Consider the following 21,381-nt stretch of genomic DNA (forward strand, 5'->3'; position numbering starts at 1 on the left):
GTGATTAAAGGATCTTCGGTTGCTAGTCATCTGGCCTTTTTAAGAACTCAGCTAGGGCTGGAGAGATGTCTCAGAGGTTAAGAGCATTGGCTGTTCTTCCAAAGGTCCTGAGTTTAACTCCCATGCAACCACATGGTGGCTTACAACCATCCGCAGTGAGATCTGGAGCCCTTTTTCTGGCAGGTGTACATGCACGAAGAACACTGTATAAATAAGTAAATTTGTATTTAAAAAATAATTGGCTGGGCTGAAACAGGCTGGTGGAGGGTGTCTAGCAGAGTGAGAAGAGAAGGCAGTTGGAGCAGAGATACTGTTAGGAGACAGCTGAGCCAGAAGTAGAGAGCAGATAGGCTTGAACAGCTGTGGCAGTTTGGAGCTGCTGCTGTTGGGAAAACTGGGAGAAGGGGCTGTTTAGGCAGGCTGTGGGGAACTGAGGGAGGGACAGTTGGGAGGAGCGTTGGAAGGGGCTGGGCTGGCAACAGAGGAGGGCTGGCAGGGAGTTAAGGGAGCTGGTTACTGCCACTTTTCAAGCCTGGGCTACTTGATAGTCCAGTGCAAGCCGCACCACTGTCAAGACCTTGTCCAAAGAAAGTAAAACATGGCTGAGCTCAACTCTCTTTTGAGTGCTGGGATTAGAGATAAAATCCACGGGTGTGGAACCTGGCCTCATGGTGTGGAGGAGGCCGGTATACCTCATGGTGCTGTTGTACTGTACCCCATTGTATCTGGTTGCACCCTTCAGAAGCACATGATGGTAGGTTGCCCTTGGTGATGCCAAGATCTTGTCCCATCATCTAAAAAAGCCTGGTGCAGTCTTATAGAAATAGTTATGTTACTTTTTAGAGGGGGGGATGGTGGAGTCTCACTGTGTAACCCCCATCGAACCCTGCATCCCCTGCAAACCACCTCCAGAGTGATGGGGTCAGTCAGAAATGACACCTTGAGACCACAGTGTGGGCACTAAGATTGTTCATGGGACCATGTTGTCACTTTATTTACAGTGAATTATTTGGGAGCATCAAGTTGCCTTTGGTATTTCTACCTTAAATGCAACACTGTAGGGCAGTTACACGGCCTCTTCTTAGGAAAAACGATTGTGTGTGTCCTTGTGCACACCACAGCACACGTGGTGGTCAGGTGACAACTGGCAGGAGCTGATCCTCTCCTCCCACCACACAGAGTGTCAGATACTTTCCTAGGATAAACTACTAATGGCTCAGGTTTAAACATAAAGATATCTGAAATGTCCCACGCAGGTTCATGCTTGAACATTTGGTCCCCCAGTGATGGCGCTGTTCTGCGAGGTCAGTGAACCTCTGGGATGTGGGGTCTGGCTAGAAGTGAGCTGCTTGGCAGTGAGCCTTGAACATTATTCATCTCTGGTCTCTACTCAATGTTCGGTCTCCAGATCCATCAGGATATGAACAAGCAGCTCTCTAAGCTCCCAGCACCACACAGCTACCGTCCCTGCCAGGACACACTGTGCTCGAAGTGTGAGCCGAAATGAGCCCTCTTAGGTTGCTTTCACCCATTTTTTGGTTGCAGCATTTAGGAAAGAAGGGAACCTTACGTAATACAAACACTGAGGTGGGGGTGGTGGGGGCAGGAGGCTCATGAGTTGCAGGCTAGCCTGGGCTACAGTCACAGACTGTATCAAAGCAGAGCCCTGGAAGAGGCCACATTCTCTTGACTTGCCCTTACATAGGGCTCTCCATCCTGGCAGGGCACCGAGCTTTCTATCACCCTTCCAGCAAACCTCTGCCCTGAAAATCTCCCTCCTCACAGTCTCCAGTTAGGCTCTACTGGACCATACAGCCATCCAACTTGCCGGCTGGCTGCCTCCTCTTAGGTCACTAGGTCCCTGAAGGCAGGCACTGTGATCCTGTATTTAATCTGCTGAGGAGGAGAGTGAAGCAGCCGTTTCAAGGTGTATGGGCCCCAGTACCACTTTGCTCCTTCTCTTGGCTTTAGTGGGAATGGCACGGCAAGAACTGGGAGGAGCCACAGGATAGCATCGGGGGAGAACTGTAGGTCTGTGCGAAGACAAAACTGATAAAACTGAGTGATACTTGCTTTCAAGTATTTTATTGAGGGAGGTGAGGCTTGGGGGTTAAATACTATTTATTTTTGATACAGGGTCTCACAATGTAGCCTAGACTGTCTTGGAACCAGCTGTGTAGCCCAGGCTGGCTTAGAAATCAACAGCAGTCCTCTTCCCTCAGCCTCCTCAGTAGAGACAAAAGGTGCACAGCACCAGGCTAAATTGCATTTCTTGACTCTGCTAGCCTCCTCTTCATTTGTATGGCTGCTGCAGTGCTCTCGTGGCCTGGGCCCAGCGCAGCTGCCACTGGGGCAGGGACAGGCCCTGATGGAGCTCCTCAGAGATGGTGGCTTGGCCTGGCTGCTCCCACCTGGGGAAAGGCATGGTGTGTGAAGAAAGCTGGGTCCTCCAGACCCTCCCATCCATCGTGGCAGGTCATGTCAAGAAGCACAGTCAACTCCCCCATACTCAAATGCCCATTCTCACCAGTCCTCAACGATCGCCTGGAGCTCAGGGATGTGCTTCAGAGCCTCCTTCATCAGGTTCATCAGCTTCCTCAGGGCCTGCCCCATGTCCTCTTCCTGTTCCTTTTCCTGGGATGCCAGCAGCTGCAGCAGCTCTGGAAGTTACAAGTGGAGGCAGCTCTGGGGTCCCCACCTTCAAGGCCACAGCCTGGACTTCTCCATCTTCTCCCCTCTGGCCCACCAGCCTCTGACACACAACTCGGCTTCTCCCTTCCCTCTCTATGGCTTCTCTCCCAGGCCCCAGGCCTTAGTCTGGCCACCCTCCACGTCAGCCAGAAGCCCCCCAAACTTTCAGCCTGACTTTGTCCCTCTCCTGGTCAGAAGTCTGGTCCCTCTGGCTCTCCAGTGCCCCCACCCCCAGCAGAGTCCAGGCTCCTCAGTTTGACAGTTTGAACTATGTGCTTCCTGTCCCCAACTCTATAGCCTACAGGAGACAGCATACCTCTTTTTGCTTTTTTTTTTTTTTTTAAAACAAGGTCTCTATGTAGCTCTGGCTGTCCCGGAACTCCATGTGTAGACCAGGCTGTCCTCTAACTCCCAAGTATTGGCATTTAAGGTATGTACCACCACACCTGGCCCATACTTTTTTTTTTTGAGGAAAGGTCTAACGTGGTACAGGCCGGCCTCAATCCTGACCCTCCTGCCTTGACTTCCCAAGTACTGGAACTGCAGGTGTGTGTCTGCATTTGTGTGTGCACTTGTCTGTGTCCTTTAGGTCCATTTACTGTGTGAGTGGTTTAGCCTTCGCATATGTATGTGCAGCACACGTGTGCCTGGTGCCCAAAGGAGCCGAAAGACAGCAGCTGGTCTCCTGGAACTGGAGGTACAGACGGTTGGGAGCTGCCATGTGGGCGCTGAGGACTGAGCCAGGTCCTCTGCAAGAACAAGTGCTCTTGAGCATGGAGCCATCTCTCCAGCCACCTCCTCTCTTTTTGGACAGGTCCTCACTATGCAGGCCTGGCTGGCTTAGAACTCACTATGTAGACCACACTTATACCTGCTTCGCCTCTCCAGTACTCAAAAGTGTGTGGCACTATTCCCAACCACCTTGCCTGGGTTTATGCAGTCAAGGCCAGGGCTGCAGCATGCCAGGCAGGCACTCTACTCCCTGAATTCTAGCTTTAGCTCACCACCTTTCCCTTTGGGAAACATCCTTGTTTCTCCTAGCAACTCCAGGATGCTGCACAGGCCTACTCCCCATGTACGAGAACAGAACTCCACTGAAGCCTCACTCAGAGAGTGCCACGGTCAATGGGTCAATGAGCTCCACCATGACGAAATGCTCTTTATCTAGGCCTACTGTCTCTGGGAATTTGCTGAATCATAGGTTGGTATGGTAGGGACAGATATGGATCCCCAGATTTGGGATGCTGAGGGCTTGCTGATGAGCTGACATGGGGTTAGGGATTGTTTAGGGAGGGGAAGAAGCCAGGAAGAGAGGGAACAAAATCACTCTTTAGAATAGAGGAATCCAAGAGTTGTTACAGATACATTAAGAGCCAGCATTTGGGAAGCTGAGGGAGCAGATCACATGTCTGAGACCAGCTTAAGCTACTTAGCCAGACCTTGTCTCAAGAAAATAACCATCACAGCCCAGAGAAGTGGCGCACACCTGTAATCCCAGCACTTGGGAGGCAGAGGCAGGTGGATCTCTGTGAGTTCAAGGCCAACCTGATCTACAGAGTGAGTCTAGGACAGCCAGGGCTACACAGAGAAGCGCTGTCTCGAAAAAACAAAAACAAAACAAAAAAGCAACAATCATCACGAAACAACCCTGGACCATCCAGGTGGCTCAGCAGAGAAAGGTGGGTGTTAACTGTTAAGCCGATGACGTGAGTTTGATCCCTGGGACCCCATGGTGGGAAGGAGAGGACAGATTCCAGCATGCTGTCCTCTGACTTCCACAAACATGCTGTGGGTGGGACACGCATGCACACTGAAAGGAAACAACATTCTTATGGCGACGAGTGAGTATTTGGCAAATGGATGGGTTTTATAGCCTTGGAGGTAGACCCACATCTGACTGTCTAGGTTTGTAGCCAAACTCTTGCTGGTGGCAGTGCTGTAGGCCTTGGTAGGCAGAGGCAAGAGGCTCTCTAGTTTGAAGCCGGTCTATGCTACACACCCAGTGAGATACACACCAAAAAAACCCAAAATCGAACCAGCCACCAACCTCCATTCTACCTCGTGACCAGGCCACTGAGCCGTGCGCACCTGCACTCCCTGCTCTGTCACCAGAGAGAACAGCAGTGCACACAGCAAGAGCTTGCTCTGCAGCTGGAGCAAACGCACAAGCAAGTTTCCAGCACACTATGGTAGTGGGGGTGTTAGCATTTCAGCCAGCCTGTGGTCCAATCCAGAAGGAATAAATGCTGCGTCTGGAAGGCAGACAGGGCCAACGTACCCTGGGTAGATGGTTCCAGAGGCAAACTGGTCTTCATACGGACGAGATTTCCTTCTAAGAGACCCTGCTGGTCCTGGAGAAACAGAAGGTCTTGGCGGAGAGAGGCAGCCTTTGGAAGTAGTAGTTCGGGTGCCTGGGGATAGGAGAGGGACAGGGTTACCTTATTCTTAGGGTTGGGACTGGGATGGGCAGACAAGTCACAGGGCATGGCCACTCACTTTCCCTACGGGCAGCCCGAGCGTGTGACTCAGAGAGATGAAGCTGGGGCCCCTTGGGGTGTTGGGGTCCAGCTGATGGATGGATGGTAGAATCCTGGATGGCAGCTCCAGCCTGGGGGAAGCAATAGAACACTAGACAGTTTGATTTCCAGAAGCTCCGGGGGCACGGGGCCTAAGGACTGGGAGACCACACTGGGGCTGATGATACGGAGTGAGGGTTGGCAGCCTGGGGACCCTGGGCCACTTGTGAGTATGGAGGACCGCGGGGGGTGTCAGATGTCCTCTTGATCACCTTTATTTTCCGGGTGGGGCTCACTCTCACTGAACCTCGAGTTGGAGCTATCTGAATGGTTTTAGGAGGGAAGATGGGGCTGAACCAGTCTCACCCTTCGGCGTGGCGCCGTAGCAGGGGGTCCAGTGGGATGCGGGGCAGCTGCTGGGCTTCTTCCTTCAAGCAGCGGAGCAGTTCCTGGCTCTGTGGTGCCACAGCCTCGAAGGTGGGAACAAGCTTCCGCTGAAGTAGAGCCAGCACCTGCGGGATGCAGAGGGTGGGTGGGGTGGCCCTCGCCCTCGCCCACGAACCTTGCCCAGCGCCCATCTTACCTCCTCTGGGCCCCGGCTCAGGCGGGTCTTGCTGGCTGAGTTTCCCTTGATGAGCAGGCGGATCTGTTCCTGGGTCTCCTCCTGGGGATCAGGAAGCCACTGGCACCCTAGCTTCCTGTCCCTCCCTCTGCCCCTGGCAGTCCATCCCTTGGTACAGGGTGCAGGGCCTGTTTCTGCCTGGGAGTCTCACCCCGGGTCCCTGCTCCACGTAGAGGCCCGGGTCTTTTGTTCATTCCTCCCCTCCCTACCTCTTAATTGTTTTGAAGATTTATTTATTTTTACTTTATGCATGAGTGTTTTGCCTGTATGGCTGTCAGGTACCGTATGTCTACAAGTTAACCACAGAGGCAGAAAGAAGGCATCAGGTCTCCTGGAACTGAAGTCCCAGTTGTGGGCTGCCGTGTAGGTGCTGGGAATTAAACCCAGGTGCTCTGGGAGGACAGCCAGCACTCTCTTATTTCTTGAGAAAGGGTTTCTCTGTGCAGCCCTGGCTGTCACGGAACTCACTCTACCAGGCTGGCCTCGAACTCAGTGATCCACCTGCCTCTGCCTCCAAAGTGCTGGGGCTACAGGTGTGTGCCACCAGCAGCTGGTGCAGCAGAGCAAGCTTAATGTTCTCTCAAGCCATCTCTCACGCCCTGAAGGCCCAGTTTTGGATCTCTAGGTAGCACCCCTCACTCTGGCACACCCCCAGGCCCAGCATCTCACCACCAGCCGACGCCACTTAAGGATCCGCTGCCGCTTGGCCTGCAGCTCCCGCAGCAGGAGCTGCCGGTGCCCGGCTGCATTCTCCAGTTCCTGGCTCTGGGCTTGAAGAGCCTTGAGCTCTGCCCACAGCCCACTGCACCTAAGGCCCAGCAGCAGTACTTTCCTGGGGTGGGGGAGGGAGGCAGTGAGAGACAGCAAAGAGACTGGCGGCCACACGGGGGAGAGCTTCAGGGAGGCTGGAGAACCCCAAGCACAGGAAAGCAGCTCCAGGAAAGGGTCCCCCAGACAGACCACAGCCAGTATCTCCAGCCTCCCAGGAAAGAGGGAGCCCATTTACCGCTCATTGGATCCCCGAGAACGCCTCTCCACCTCCTCTACGAGGTCCCGGAGGCGGCCAGTCAGGACTCGTCTCTCTCTCAGAAGCTCACTCCTCTCGGTAACCAGTGTCCCTACAGCCTGCCAGCCCTCCTGGGGGTACAAGGTTTGTGTGGCTATGGTCCACAGGGAAGAGGTTCAGTGGGTCTTGGGAAAGTGTCTGAGGGTTACCTGGATTAGATGAACAGTGGGTGGCAGGGCCTGGCTGGGGTTTGATGGCTCCGGGGCCTGTGGCCTGGAATGGGGACAGAGCAGCTGAGAGTGCAGCCTCTTATTTTTGTTGGGATGAGTGTGGGTAGTTAGTATCAGTTTCCCCTTCCCTGCTCCTGGCTGGCATTCGTTTCCACCCCATCCGCAGTTCAAGCTGCCTGCTCGTGGCTACAGGAACATTCACTCCACACCTGGATGTCTCCTCTCCTTTGAGCCCATCCCCACTACACAGGGACCAGATCTCCGTCTTCCGCTCTGCAGCCAGGTACTCCAAGGCGGCCAGGATGTGGCCTGCAGGATGGTTTGTCAGCAGCGTCTGGGAGGGACACATGGCAAGTCAGGGCAGGGTGGTGGCACAGGGCTGCAGGCCGGGCCTCGGGGCAGAGTGATGCACCGACAGTTAGCAGTTGGGAACTGGAAGTCTCACTGTGAAGCAGAAGGAGGTCCCTCTCCCGAGAGTCCCGCCCTCTCACCTCAACCGAGCTCAGCCACTGCTGATAGGAAGAGCCAAAGTGGTCGTCCGGCGGGCTCCTGAGGATGTGGGGTAAGGGGACAAAGCATGCTGTAGGACACGCCAATCCAATTACCCTCCAAATCACCCCCCCATACGTAGGCACCACCACTGGCCCCGCTGTACAGGCAAGGGCAAGGAGTCTGTCTGTGCCTACCAGGCAGGCCGCTACTAATTCCCCAGTTGCCGGAACTTGCTGTCCCGGGGGCTGTTACCTGTCCTGTTTAGACCCCTCACCTTAGGAGACCCCCCACCCCCAGCTGGGCAAGGGCCTCCTTTGGATTTTAGCGTTATGGCACAGTCCGGTGCAGATGTCACCCCACACCGAGATTCTTCCGTCCTCCAAGCAGTCTCTCACGGATACCAAAAGACTGTGTAACCTTGCCTCCAAATTATCCCCGGCTGGCAGAATAAATACACCTACAGCTGAGCAGGGCAAACATGAGGTAGGCGGAGCTAAGGTTCTCACGCTGAGAGGACAGAGGCTCACAGGAGGGGAGAGAGGAGAGAGGAGAGTCAACGGGAAAATGTCACGGGTTAGAGTAAAGAAGAACCACATGGCCGGGAGTTTAGTCATGGCTGGAGAGCAGCAGCGCAGATGGAAAGCACGTCAAGTATTTATGTTGTTCTGGATGGGAAGCCCGGAGAGAAAAGACAAGGGCAACGGGCATGGGGTGTGGGACTGGGAGATTAAAAATCTTTTGTTGATTTGAAAGCGGGTTAATAACAACCACCGTAATAATTCCGTGGCTCAACAGTCAACACTAACAGCCTTTTCATTCTCTACATTAGGGAATCGCGCCTCCCCTCCCCACAGCCCTGATCACCTGGCTGTCACTATCTGTGGTGGGCCTGTGTCTTCCTCATCCCGCCCCAGGAGCTTTCACAGGGCAGGGATCAGAACCGACCCAACCCAGAAAGCCAGTGTCTCAGGAATGAAGACGCCATGCCATCCTTCAAGCCCAGGTCCTTCACGGGGCCCTGGAGTCTCAGAACACTCACTGCGTGCTGCCTTCCTTGGCCTGAGGATTCAGAAGCTTCTGCAGGAACTGAGCCCGGAGGGAGCAGGCTGCCCGGACATCATGCTAGTGGGAAGAGGATGGGGGGTCGTCAGTGGGTTCCAGGCCTCTGCCTGATCCTCCTAGCTCCTGCACAGCCCGGGCTCTTACCAACACCTCAGGCTCTATGGCTGGGGCTGCTGACACTAGAGGTCCAAGGATCACGTCCTCTTTGGCTTTCCTGGAAGGAAGAGTGTAACAGGGATGGGATCCGAGGGAGAGCAGATGTCTGCGCCCCTCCCCCCCACTGCCCAGCTCTCAGAGGACAGTGTCATCTCCTACACTGGCCTCCCTATTCCTGTCCCCGCTGGTCTGACCTGGTCTAGGTCAGCAGGCCTACTAAAACTTCGGAAAGTCATGCCTGAGCTTCTAGCCAGTGGTTCTCAATCTCCCTAATGCTGAGACCCTTTAATATAGTCCCTCATGTTGTGGTGAGGGACTATTAAATTACTTTGGCGGCTTCTTCATAACTATAGTTTTGCTACCGTTAGGAATCAACGTGAACATCTGTGTTTTCCGACGGTCTTAGGTGACCTCTGTGAAAGGGTCTTTCACACCCAAAGGGGTCACAGTTCACAGGCTGAAAACTGCTGGATTCTAGCATTCAGGAGGCTGGAGGTCATTGAAGACCTAGTCAACCTGGGCTAATAGTGAGTGGCCACGTGAGGGTGGTATTGAACCATAGCCTTCTGAGAGAGCAGCCAGTGTTTTGTTTTGTTTCTTCAAGACAGGGTTTCTCTGTGTAGCCTTGGCTGTCCTGGACTTGCTTTGTAGACCAGGCTAGCCTAGAACTCACAGAGATCGCCTGCTTCTGCCTCCTTGAGTGCTGGGATTACCACCACGACCTGCTGCAATCAGTGCTTTTAACCTGACGCATCTTTCTAGCTCCACTGGGCTACATAGTAAGTTCCAGGCCAGCCAGCCTGAACTACTCTGTCTCAAAACAATACCAAAGAAAATTATATTTGGTTAGGCCTGGCACAGGCCTGTCATCCCAGTACTGTGGAAAGCTGTCACAGCTGCTGTGGTTACAAAGCAGATTTAAGGCTAGTTTAGGTAACTCAGCAAAACTCTGCCTCACATTTTATAGAAAGTTTAAAAAAAGCAAGTTGGGGCGGGAGAGATGGCTCAGTGGTTAGGAACACTATTGCTCTCGCACAGGATCTGGCTCACAACTGCCTGAGACTCCTGCATGCATGTGGCGCACACGGACTCACACAGGCACACACATAAGGGAGGGCAGTAAAGGCGTCTTCAAACAAACCCGCAAAAGGACGTGCCAAGTGTGGCAGTGCACACCTTTAATCCCAGCACTTGGGAGACAGAGGCGAACGCAATCATCATCACGCTCAGGCCGGCTGGGTCTACACAGACCCTGTCCAAAACAGAAGCCAAACAGAGGACGTAGCTCAGTAGTAAAGCATTTGTTCAGCGCACGGGAAGCCCGAAGCTGAATGCGAGTACCAGGACAGAAAACAGCTGCGCGGGAGGGATGGATGGGGGAGGTTGAGAGCACTGGCTGCTCTTCAGGGGACCTGGGTCGGCTCCCAGCACCTCCACGGCAGCCCTCAGTTCCAGGGAAGCCAGGGCTCTCTTCTGGCTTCTGAGGGCACCAGGCACTCACCTGGTACACGGGCATACACCACCACAACAAGACTCCCTCAAGGGACCTAAGGAGTGTCAGGGCACTATTCCAAACCCTTCCCAACGGGACACTTTCCTGTCACATTTAGAACAGCTAGCAGACATCTTCTGAGCATTGTCCATGACTTGGCTCTCCTAGTTCTTTTACTGACTAGAAAGGCAGAATATTAGCGCTATTCCATAGATCTTGGACACAGAGGCACAAAGAGCACTTCACTTACACTCAAGCGGTTCTAAGCAGCCAAGCCACGGTGTCTGCTCTTTCAGAGAAATGGCAGTGACCCTCCGGCTCTGTCTACCTCCTCGCACTGCCCCTCTGGCCAGCAAGGCTTGGGCTGCACTATGTGCTGGCTGTCTATTTCTCGAGCCGAGCTCCAGCCTCTGAGCTTGCTCTGGGACTCCTCCCCCAACCTAAACATTACCCCTTTCCCTTCGCAATCTGACCCTTCAAGGATTTATTTCTACCATCTGCCTCCTGCCAGGGGGCCATCAGCTGGTTCTCTGTATTCAGCTGTCTATCCAAAGCCAGTGTTCTGGATATCCGGTTGGCACCGTCAATCCAGGTGCCCAAGATAATAGAACTCCCCACCCCATGGGCCCTGACGGCTGGAAGCTCAGAATTCTGAAAGCAGGAAGGGAGCAGGGAGAGCATGAGGGTTCTCTGTGGAGAATGTCTAAGCTGAGGGGGCTGAGCCCCACCTCTGCATGTCCTGCAGGCGCCTGAGCTGATTCTGCAGGCGCTGCATGGGATCCTGCAGCCCATGCTGCTGTCTTCGTACAGCCTTAGCTTGGGCCTGGAGGAGAAGAGCTCGGTGCTGGGTGTCTTTCAGGCTCTGCAGGGTCTGTGCCATGGCCACATCTGTGAGAGGAACAGGAGTAGCTGTTAATACCTCCCTCACCCAGGGTTTCGGTGCCCATTTGACTGGCCCCAGGAGTCACCCTGAGCCTCAGTTTCTCGATCCATCTTCTCCAGGCTCTGGTCTAGCTCTTGGATCTCTGTCCGCAGGCGGGCTGCAGTGGCTCCCAGCTCCATCTTCCGACGGATCTGGTGGGATCAGAAACAGGGACAGAAGGCCAGATGCTTGTACTCATCTGGGCTTTGCCTAGTGGGACTACCTTCTGGGTGGTACTAGGCTCCTCACTTCATCTTCTGGGAGATAGATGACAATTCTCTCTTTTTTTTTAATGGCTTGGGTCTGACACAGAAGCACAACAGTCCATCTGGCTCTCTCCTCCTGGGACTGCCTCACCATCCTCTTAGTTTTCTGTCTGTGTGGTGACTCCTACATCTCTTGTCAGATGCTTTTCATCATCTTGTATTTCTTATCAAGGCGGGGTTTTGCTGTGTAGCTAGCTCAGACTGATCTTAAACTCACAGCCCTCTTGCTTCAGCATCCAAATACTGAGATAGTAGGCAAGTACCAACATACCCAGCTTCTGTCTTAGTCTTTTTTTTTTAATGTGTGTGAGTGTACCACACGCCTGCACATGGCAATAGAGGCCAGAGGAGGGTGTTAGGTCCCTGAGTGCTGAAATCACAGTTGGTGGTTAGCCACCTGCTCTGGAGGCTGGGATCTGAACTGGGGTCCTATTCAAGAGCAGCAAGTGTTCCTGTCAAGCCATCTCTCTGGTGTCCCCCTCCTAGTCTTGGCCTCTTCCTTGTATTCCTTAGCGGCTCTCTTGAACCTGTCCTTTCTGCATCTTCTCTATCAGTTTCGCCATTTTTTTTTTTTACAGGGTCTCACTCTGTAGCCCAGGCTCACCTCCTCCTGAGTGCCGAGACTGTGGGTCCTGAGCTCAGCATCTTCCTCTCTCCAGCACCAATGCCCCATGTCCACATACCATTGCTCCCTACACTACTCCACGGGTACCTGCCCCCGCTGGACTGCAACTCCTGGGAGCGCGAAGATCTAGGCTGTTTTCTAACACACTGTCCCTGACATAGCCAGGCCTAGAGGAAAATATTTGCAAGCTCATTTTTGGTTGAAAGAGAATCTTAGGGCACCGGCTTCTCACCTTTGGATTGTCCTGATGGCCATACCTAAAGAAATGAGAGCAGAGTTAGGAGGCGGCTCGGCCTTCCAGGGCAGAAGGCAGGAGGTAGAGGCTGTGGCTGTGGCCATGGCTAGACAAGATGGGGAAGACAGGAATCAGTGAGTTTAAGAAGCAGTTACCAGAGAAGGTTTCCCCGGATCGTCCTGATGCTCCTGCATTGGAAAGATGGGAGGGAGAGGAGTTGCTGCAGGCCTTGCCCATGCCTTTCCCGGCCCCTAACTCCCCCCCTCCCCCAACTCTCCCCTCCCCCTGCACTAGCTTAGCTCACCTTTGACTACGAACATGCTGCACAATGTAGGCCCAGATGTCAGCCCCCTGACCCAGACACAGCCTGAAGGGATACAGTACAAGGTAAGCTTGGGCCACTGCCCACGAGGAAGACCCTCCCACTGTTCCCACTGTTCCTATGGTGGTGGAAAGTTCCAAGATTTCCTACCTCTGGGAAAAGAGGCTAGTGCTCCTGGGGTTGGGGGTGGGGTGCTACTGAGATGGCGGCCTTCTCGCTAAGTGTGAGAGTATTCTTAACCCACGATGGGGTTCTCTTTCTTCTAGATGAGGGTTAGCTGTAGTCACTTCCAGAGGTGGCTGAGAGAGGTCTACAGCCAAGAGACTTCCACAACAGGGTCATGCATGCATGGGTGGTTGTTTCTACAGATTTGATCCTCAATAGAAAAGCCATTGCTAACTGCCCAGGGCTCCCTTGGCATCTGGGGTTGCCCACGCCTCCCCCTCATCATCCGGCAAACCTCACTTTCTCTCTCCAATCGTGGCCCCTTCGAGAAAAGCCTCCACATTCCTGAGGACAGTCCCAACACCCTCATCTGGAGCCATCAGCAGGTGCAGACAAGTCACCTTCCTTCGCCCACAATCCTTAAAAAGCCCGACCGCCATAGTGGGGGGGGGGGGGGGGTCGGCTTTCTCCGGCCTCGTCCCCTGAGGCTGCTGAAGTCGCCCAGGAACTTCAGTTCCCAAATAAACCTCCCGCTTTTATACTTTTGAACACGGCGTGGATGGGCTTATTTCGCCGGCGGGGATAAGCCATCACCTAGGCTTTGGTTAGGGTGAGAGCGGCAGAGGTGAGGTGCTATGGGGACCCCCTTACTCTGCAGATCCTATTTTCACAGCGTGTCGGCGATCCTGCTTTGGGCGGCGTCCCGGGGATCGGCACCCGGGCTCCTCATTCAGCTCCAAGATTCTTTTCTTGGAGAGAACCCTCTCTGCGTGGGGAGCCCTCGGATGTGTGGTGGGGGTGGGGTGGGGTTGTCTCATCCTCGAGGAGGGTGGGCTCTCGCTCCTGGAGGCTAACTCCGGGACGAGGGGTCCTTACCGCAGGAGCGGCCTCACCTGCGCAGCGTCGACTCCCGGGGGCGGGCCGCTTGGGGCACCCGCATCTCTTCCGCAGCCCAGCAACTCAGTTCCCGCGCTAACTGCGTAGGTTCCATGGCTGTCACAGAGTTGAGCTGCAGTTGCAGCTTCCCGCACTCTCTTGAAGCGCGGCGCCCATCTATGACGTCACGAGCGCGACGTCGAAACCTTCCGGGACGCTAAGCCGACCGCAGGTCTCCGTTGCCAGGTCTTGGAGCCAGGAGGCTGCTTCTGGAGGCTTTTGGAGCTCGAGCGTAGCATCCAGGGGAGGGGAAATGAGAAGGACGGGGTGGAATTCAGACTCCTGCTTATTTCACTCACTGTAAGAGGCTGTACTCTCCGCCATGTCTACAGTTAAACCCTTCTCCATACCTTTTTTTTGAGACAGGTTTTCTCTGTGTAGCCATGGCTGTCCTGGACTCACTTTGTAGACCAGGTTGGCCTTAAACTCACAGACATCCTCCTGCCTCTGCCTCCCAAGTGCTGGGAAGAAAGGCGTGTGCCACCACCACTCCACTGGTTATCTTTTAGAGCACAAGGGTGTGTGTATGTGTTTGTGTCCGCGTGCTTGAGAGTTCACTAATGTGTCTGTGTGCACATGGGTGTGTGTAGGTATGGGTGTTCTCGGGAGTGCACGTGTGTGCTGTACACCCCCTGGGATGTGCTGGTGAGCACCCCCACATGGGTACCCGGAGCAGCCAGAGGAAGATGGCAGGCAGCTCTCCTTTCCTGCTTTAGAACAGGGTCTGTCACTGAGCTTGGGCTCTTGGATTTAAGCTGGCAAGCTCCAGCCACCTTTCTGCCTCTGCCTTGCCTCTGTCCTGCCCTCAGCACTGGAGTTGAAGGCATGCACAACCACACTTGCTGGGATCCAGTTTCAAGTCCTCACGTGCGCCATCAAGTGCTTTACCATAAACTGAGCCATCTCCCAGTTTTGTTTTTTTTTTAAAGACCAGGTCTCAGTATGTAGCCCCAGCTGGACTGCAATTTGCTACGTAGACCAGGATGGCTTTGAACTCACAGAGATCTGTCTACTTCTGCCTCCCAAGTGCTTGGATTAAAGGCCCATGCCACAAAGCCTAGGCTGGTTTTGTTTTGGAACAAGTTCTGTCTATAAAACCCAGGCTGGATTTGAACTAAGATACTCTCCTACTTCATTGTCCTAGGAGCTGTGATTCCAGGGTGGGACTCCGTGAGCAGCTGGAAAGTCCTTTCTAATGTGCCATGTATGTGGTTGTTTCATGCATCATGTGGCTGTGTAAATACACTTGATGTTCACAGACTATGGCCTTGGCAGACTTGTTCTTCCTTAAAAGTTATTTATGAATGTTTTGCCTGCATGGATGTTTGTGCACACTGTGTGCCCGATGCCCAAAGAAGTCTGAAGAGGTCTTTGGGATTACAGATGGCTGTGAGCCACCATGTGGGCGCTGGCAATCGGGCCTGGTCCTCTGCAAGGGCAACAAGTGCTCTTAACTGCTGAGCCAGCTCTCCAGCCCGTAGGTTCTTCATTCTTGAGAGGCCTAGCACCTGAGTTGTTTTATTTTTATTTCTGTATGTGTGTGCACCTGCTTGTCTAGATGCGCACCACGTGCGTGCAGTGTTTGTGGGGACTAGAAGAGGGCATCAGATCCCCCGGAACTGGAGGTAGTCAGTTGTGAGCCACCCTGTGGGGTGCTAGCAATCAAAGCCAGTCCTCTGGAAGAGCAGCCAGTGCTCTTACCCACTGAGCCATCTCTCCAGCCCACACCTGCGTGTTCTATGTCTATGATTATTTCATCTGTGATCAAACCTATCTGACACCCTCAGGAGACAGGCGTTTCCTGCCTTCTATGGAGCTGGGGCCCCAACCCCGGGTGTCCTAGTACAGTTGTTTCTGTATCAGATTCATTCCTATTTTTCCCCCTCAGTCTCTACTTGTAAGTGTTAGTATTTAAAAATGATGCCACGCATATACATCAGATATAATATGGAAGAGTTTATTGGATGGAGATGGAGAGGGAGAAGGAAGGAAGGAGAGAGACATGGTGAGGGAAGGGAAGGGGCACCCCAACAGAGAAAGGGGAGAGAACAGGAGAGATCAAGAAATAGTAGAGGCAGGGGTCCTTTTATCCTGGGCTCCTGTGGGTGGCGGCCAATGATGACATCACAGGTGCCTAAGCAACCTGGAGGTGGGCTAGTGCATTGACTTGTGAACTAATATTCCTCCTTTTCTATAATTAAGAAAAAAAGGGGGGAGCTAGGGAGGGGACATTGAGGACATTGGACTGCTTTTCTGGACTGCTTTTCATGTAAGGCAAGTTAAAGCATATAAATGCTTGGCTGCCACGCAAGGGGATAGGAGAGAGGGGGAGAGAAAAAAAAGTAAGCGCACCACAGTGTCCAGATTACATGGTGAGGAAAGGAAGCTCCTGCCCTGGAAAGTTCAGGGTAAAGGGTGGGGTTTGCCAGCCATCCCCAGCAGCAGATAGGGACTAAGAAATGCTGGGAGACCCTGGAGCTGTTGGTCCTGGGCCAGAAGCACACCAGTCCAGCCTTTTGTTGATAATAAGTATTGGACAAAGAAATCAATCACCTTTAGCTACTGCCTGCTGACACTAGGGCGGCGATAGGGAGGCCAAAAGGCTGAAGTGCTGGCTAGTCCAGGAAAAAGAAGCCCAGGATCTGTAAGAACAACTGCAGGTCCAACTGGACGTGGTCTGCGAGGTCAGACTGGAAGGAACACCGTGGTAGCTGCTTTAGTGCTGTCATGGATGTAGGATGGGTCTGGTAGGATCCTGGAACATGTGACAGGCAGAAGACAAAGTTAAGAAAGCTACAGAGAAAATTTCTTTTAGGTACATTTTAAACATTTTGGGAGAGTGAACAGAGATGGAAGGCTTGGATCAAAGAAGCTTGAACCTAGCACAACTCCACTTATCCAAGGGAACCTCTTCCATCTACCCAATTGTTGATATTAATTAAAAAGGTTTTGTTCTGGATCAGTCATGTAAAAAATACTGAGGCCAAATTTGGTTGCAGAAGCATGTAAGCCTAGAGGCCCTTAAAGTGGGTGCTAGGTGTACAAATCTGAAATTATTTAGAAGGCATCTCAGAGGACAGCCTGGGGGTATGGTGGAAGACACGAGTCCCATGGGTGAAGAGAGAAAAGTAAATCAGTTCTGCCAGGCTTTGGGGTGTACCCACAGAGTGGAACCAGAGGTACAGGGGCACAAGCTGGCAAGGCAGGTCATCACAAGCAGTGCCAGGGGCCACAGGGAAGACTCCCAGAAGACATGGCCTCACCTGGTACTAGGATTTTCCTACTCGAGAGGAAAGGAAAAGCCAAGAGACAGTGTCAGTAAGAAGGAAAAGATTATTCGCCCAAGGGAAGGCTCTGTGTGAGGGTCAGCGAGAAGAGCCAACGGTAGCCTTGGAGGCTGTAGCTGGAGGGTATCTCCATTCTCCAGTGAAATGGAGAGATACCGGTCAGTCTCAGACAAAGGGGAATGTTTACGCCCACCATGGAAGGGAACTCATCAATCTGCCGGCCTTGGATGTACAGATGTAGCCATCAGGTAGCCAGGAACCAAGAAAAGGGGGGAAGGAATCCCACCTTTTGAGACAGACAATAGGTGCAGTACTTATCGGGGCCTAGTTGACCTGGGAGGTGGGATTCAGGTGGATTTTCTGCGGCTTACAAGAATCCCTTTTTAATTTTATGAAGGAGATAAAACTTTAGACATGTTAGCATTATCATTGTACTTCGCAGTGAAATATACATGATGGAAAAAGGCAGGAGACAGGCTCCTTTGTGTTAGCAGCATAAACACACTTTAAGGTGAGCTCTGGAAAGGCAGAAGCCTTTCATGAAGTAGAAGGGGAAAAAAGCTCACTTGGTCTTAACTTTTAGTAGGATTACACATTATGGAAGGGAGGCTTCTTTTTCTTATCTAGAAGGCTGGATAGATGTAAGTCTAGCACAATTAGAAACAACTTTTCAGTTTATCCTTAAAAGACAAATCAAAGGAGATTTAAAATCTTGAGCTTGGACTATGACAGTGGATCGTATCCTGGAATGTTTTTTATTGGAGTTAGATTCCTAAGTCAGAGCTCCAGTGATTAATATCAAAGCTCTGGGAAGTTAATACAACAGCAGTGTAGCAACAGGAGGAAAGATGAAGCATTTTTACCTATTTAGGATACCTTAAATCACCTTAGACCTTTTAACCTTTAAAACTTGCATTTACCAACCTTGAAACACCTTCTTTCAGGCCCTCAAACATTATTAGAAGCTCAGAGCTTAGAGAAATTGTACATTCTTGAGAGGGCAGCTTGAAGCCTTAGTTTTCTTCAAACCCATCAGAGACCTGAGGAGGATAAATTACCACAGGAAGCATAATCCAAGAGGCCTAGGTATTAATCAATAGGACAGAGGCTCACCCATTATCCAGACGGCCTTCCCATTAGGCTCCTGTGGTGAGGGTGGCTCTTATAGGCACAAGTTGTAGGGCCACCTCGCAGCATCAGTCTTTGGGCGCTGGGACCAGGGAATCTGAGGGGCCTTTCCATGGAAGAGGAATTTGGGAGAATTACTAACCTTATTTTGTCTAGGCAAACCAGGGCAGTCAGCTCTCCGGGTATCATGTCTGTCCACAGCTCAGGCAGTGAACCAGCTGAGGCAGGCTTGCTTGATAGCACAGGGCAGGTGGAGTCATCTGTGACTGTGCCCAACTCTTCCTGGAGGCCTTGGGGTCACCACCAGACACTGGGGTCTCTGTCTCATTGAGCCTTTTTATTAAGAGTCGAAATGCACTCTTCTGCAGATTTTCTGACATGTTTGAGGACCATGATATATTAAGCATAGCTGGGCCAAACAATGATCATTTGACTTAATCTTGAAAACATAAAACAAGAAAATGGGTAAAGCTAGGTGTTTTTTTGTTTGTTTGTTTAGCATGACTGTAAATGATTTTTTGAACTAGTATCAAAACAAAACATTCAGTCACAGACTGGAAATCCTGCTGAGCCTATCACATCACATGAGGTATGAGTTTTAGAACCAATAATATAGTAGAACAGTATAAAACAGTTTTAAGTTTACACTGGAATTTATTATACCGAATCTATTAGCCAGAAAGCCTAATGGTGCATCCGGACCACATGCGGCTTGTGGCAGGAAAACCAGCATTTTTTTGCTTACTGATTTAGGAACCAATAAGGACACAGGCAGTTAGACACACATTTTAAATTAGCTTAATTTGAATAGACCTTTATAACCTTGAAATTTTCACGTCATATAAAAATTATGTTGAACCAGGGTTGAATTATATGTGTGTGTGTGTATGTATGTATATATGGCATGTTGTAAAGATATAACTTGGAACTTAAAAATTCATACCCGCTTAAAATGAGACTTGTTGCTTTTCTTAGTCTAAAAGGAGATGATAAACAGTTAACCATAATTAAAGAGCTTTAAAGTTTTTGTTTCATACTCTGTAGCCATCCCAAGGTTTACAGTTTAATCTTAATTTTTTTTTTTTTGAAAGTAGAAAAAAAGAAATGAGGGAGTGATGGCTTGCCTTTAGACCCCTGCAGGCCTGCTGCAGAGGTGGGAGGGGAGGGTAAAGAGTGGGGAAGGGCGGGCGGCTAGGTGCCCGCGGTACCACGTGAGAAGAGTCTGGATTTCATACACCGACTTGAGGGCGGTGACAGTCGGTGAGGGAGGCGGCACGATTTGTTGGCTTTGACCGGCGGACGGAGGTGTGAAGCAGCGTCTGAGTCTTTTAAGCGGGTTCCGGGCGCACTGAGCGCCCTATGATCCCGCCAGAGCGATTCGAATGGGAGAGGCCTCTTGCTGACTCTAAGCAGCCGCGGGAAGCTGGCAGATGTGCGTGGCGGCGGCGGCAGCAGCAGCAGGCAGGCACAGGTCGTAAAAGGCCGGCCTGAGCAGAAGAAAGATTTGTTGTAAGCAGGCCTGGAAGTGAATGGGGGACCAGAGTGAAAACTGTGGGATTACCCACCGAGGCATCGGGCACCAAATGTATTTTAAAATGATGCCACGTATATACAACAGATTTAAAAGAATTTTATTGGATGAAGATGGAAAGAGAGAAGAAAGTCAGACAGACACACACGCACACACACGCACACGCACACGCACACGCCAACAGAGAAAGGGGAGCGAGCAAGAGAGCAGGAGAGCAAGAAATCAAAGTAAGAGGCAGGGGTCCTTTTATCCCAGGCCCCTGTGGGCAGAGGCGGATGATGACATCACAGGTGCCTAAGCAGCCTGGGAGTGGGCTAATGCACCGATTTGTGAACTAACAATAAGTGCCTGTTACATATTTTTAAATCCACACTAAGCCGGGCGCAGTGGCGAACTCCTGTAATCCTAGCACACAGGAGGCAGAGGCAGGCAGTCTCTGTGTGAGGCCAGCTTGGTCTACAAAGCGAGCCAAGGCTACCCAGAGAAACCCTATCTCGAAAACCCAAACAAATAATAGAGAAACAAATAAACAAAGTCCATGCTGGCATCCTAGTGTTGTGGAGGTTTTGGTATATTATATGTAAATATGTTTGTTATAATCCCCACGTCGGGGGAGGGAGGTTAGTTTGTCCACACCTGTTAATTGTCTCATGTGGCACGTGGTCTTTGCCAGCTAGGATTTGTTGAATCCTGAGGACTTTGAGGGGTATAAATGACGGCCCAGAGGAGGAAGGCGCAGTAGGCTTGCTGCGCTTGCTGGTTCCCTGGTCACCTGGACTTCTGGATTTCCTGACAACAGATACTGGTGTTGCCCCCAAAAGACTACTCAGACCCTACCCAGCAGGAAGAAGCAAAGAGGGCTACATCCCCTTTCCCTTCTTTTTCTTCCCAACCTTCTTTTCCCATACCCCCTGGAGTTGGGGGGTCGGAAGGGAGGTATAAGCTTAAAGGAATCCCCAAATAAAGTAGCATTTCAAAAACTAGCGCCTGCATCTTAGCTCTTCTGACCTCCTTCCTACCCTCCCCTCCCTCCAGCTCATGGGCTTCCCTCTTCCAGATGCTCATTCTCTTTAGAACCCTGCTATCCTATTTAGTCTTTTACGAACATTTTCTGTTTCTTTCTGTCTCTTGCTATCCACTTACTTTCTCTTAATCACTTACTCTAATTCTCTTATTCTCTCTCACTGTGCTCTATTATCTATCTCTTGCTGTCTTGCTCTCTCACTATTGTCCTGTTTCCCTAGCCCTGGCCAGTCCAGCCTGATGACTGTCAGCATTTAGGCAGCCTGCTTCTTAGCTGCCAAGTAACCTATGAGGTTATCATTGATCACCACCCACAGGGGCCTGGGATAAAAGGACCCCTGCCTCTTTCTTCTCTCTTGCTTACTCTCTTTTGCTCTTACCCTTCTCTCCTGCTCTCTCCCCACAAGCTGAGGATGAAGAGCTAGAGCTGCAGAGAAGCTAGAAACCACAAGACAGAGAGAGAACCCAGAAGTCTGCAGAGGCCCTGCCATGAGTACGCTGACACTGGGAAGCTAGTCCAGGGTGAAGGATCAGCCACCCTGAAGGACCATGGAGGGCTGAGGAAAAGGGGAAGGGCCCACATGCCAAAGTGGGAAAACCTCCTTCAGTGGATACTGAGTAGAAGCTGAAAGAAAGAAAGAAAGAAAGAAAGAAAGAAAGAAAGAAAGAAAGAA

General features: G+C 51.8%; 1 protein-coding gene and 1 long non-coding RNA gene across 3 annotated transcripts; one reads left to right on the forward strand and one right to left on the reverse strand.

The window, feature by feature from the left end:
- Window positions 1–1,953: 1,953 nt before the first annotated feature.
- On the reverse strand, window positions 1,954–13,841 carry Haus5 (HAUS augmin like complex subunit 5). Of its 2 annotated transcripts, XM_055594668.1 has the most exons (20): window positions 13,696–13,734; window positions 13,103–13,401; window positions 12,620–12,682; window positions 12,471–12,503; window positions 12,313–12,337; window positions 11,236–11,341; window positions 10,996–11,155; window positions 8,764–8,833; window positions 8,597–8,679; window positions 7,557–7,614; window positions 7,275–7,399; window positions 7,045–7,108; window positions 6,836–6,966; window positions 6,499–6,661; window positions 5,791–5,871; window positions 5,574–5,719; window positions 5,188–5,299; window positions 4,970–5,102; window positions 2,528–2,660; window positions 1,954–2,411 (listed from the first exon to the last, which is right to left on the reverse strand). In XM_055594668.1, exons 2-20 carry the CDS (start codon window positions 13,240–13,242, stop codon window positions 2,294–2,296), a joined length of 1,944 nt encoding a protein of 647 aa, XP_055450643.1. In that variant the 5' UTR covers window positions 13,243–13,401; window positions 13,696–13,734; the 3' UTR covers window positions 1,954–2,293. The 2 variants fall into 2 exon arrangements, with proteins under 2 accessions (XP_055450643.1, XP_055450644.1); XM_055594669.1 differs by lacking the exon at window positions 13,103–13,401 and having other exon boundaries at window positions 1,956–2,411; window positions 13,696–13,841.
- Window positions 6,928–8,666, forward strand: LOC129667188 (uncharacterized). The gene is made up of 3 exons (XR_008718708.1): window positions 6,928–6,979; window positions 7,232–7,348; window positions 8,387–8,666. It is a non-coding gene; the product is annotated as an uncharacterized LOC129667188 (long non-coding RNA).
- Window positions 13,842–21,381: the final 7,540 nt, after the last annotated feature.

The sequence above is a fragment of the Psammomys obesus genome, unplaced genomic scaffold (assembly GCF_907164565.1).
Source record: "Psammomys obesus unplaced genomic scaffold, mPsaObe1.curated_primary_1811, whole genome shotgun sequence".
NCBI lineage: Eukaryota > Metazoa > Chordata > Mammalia > Rodentia > Muridae > Psammomys > Psammomys obesus.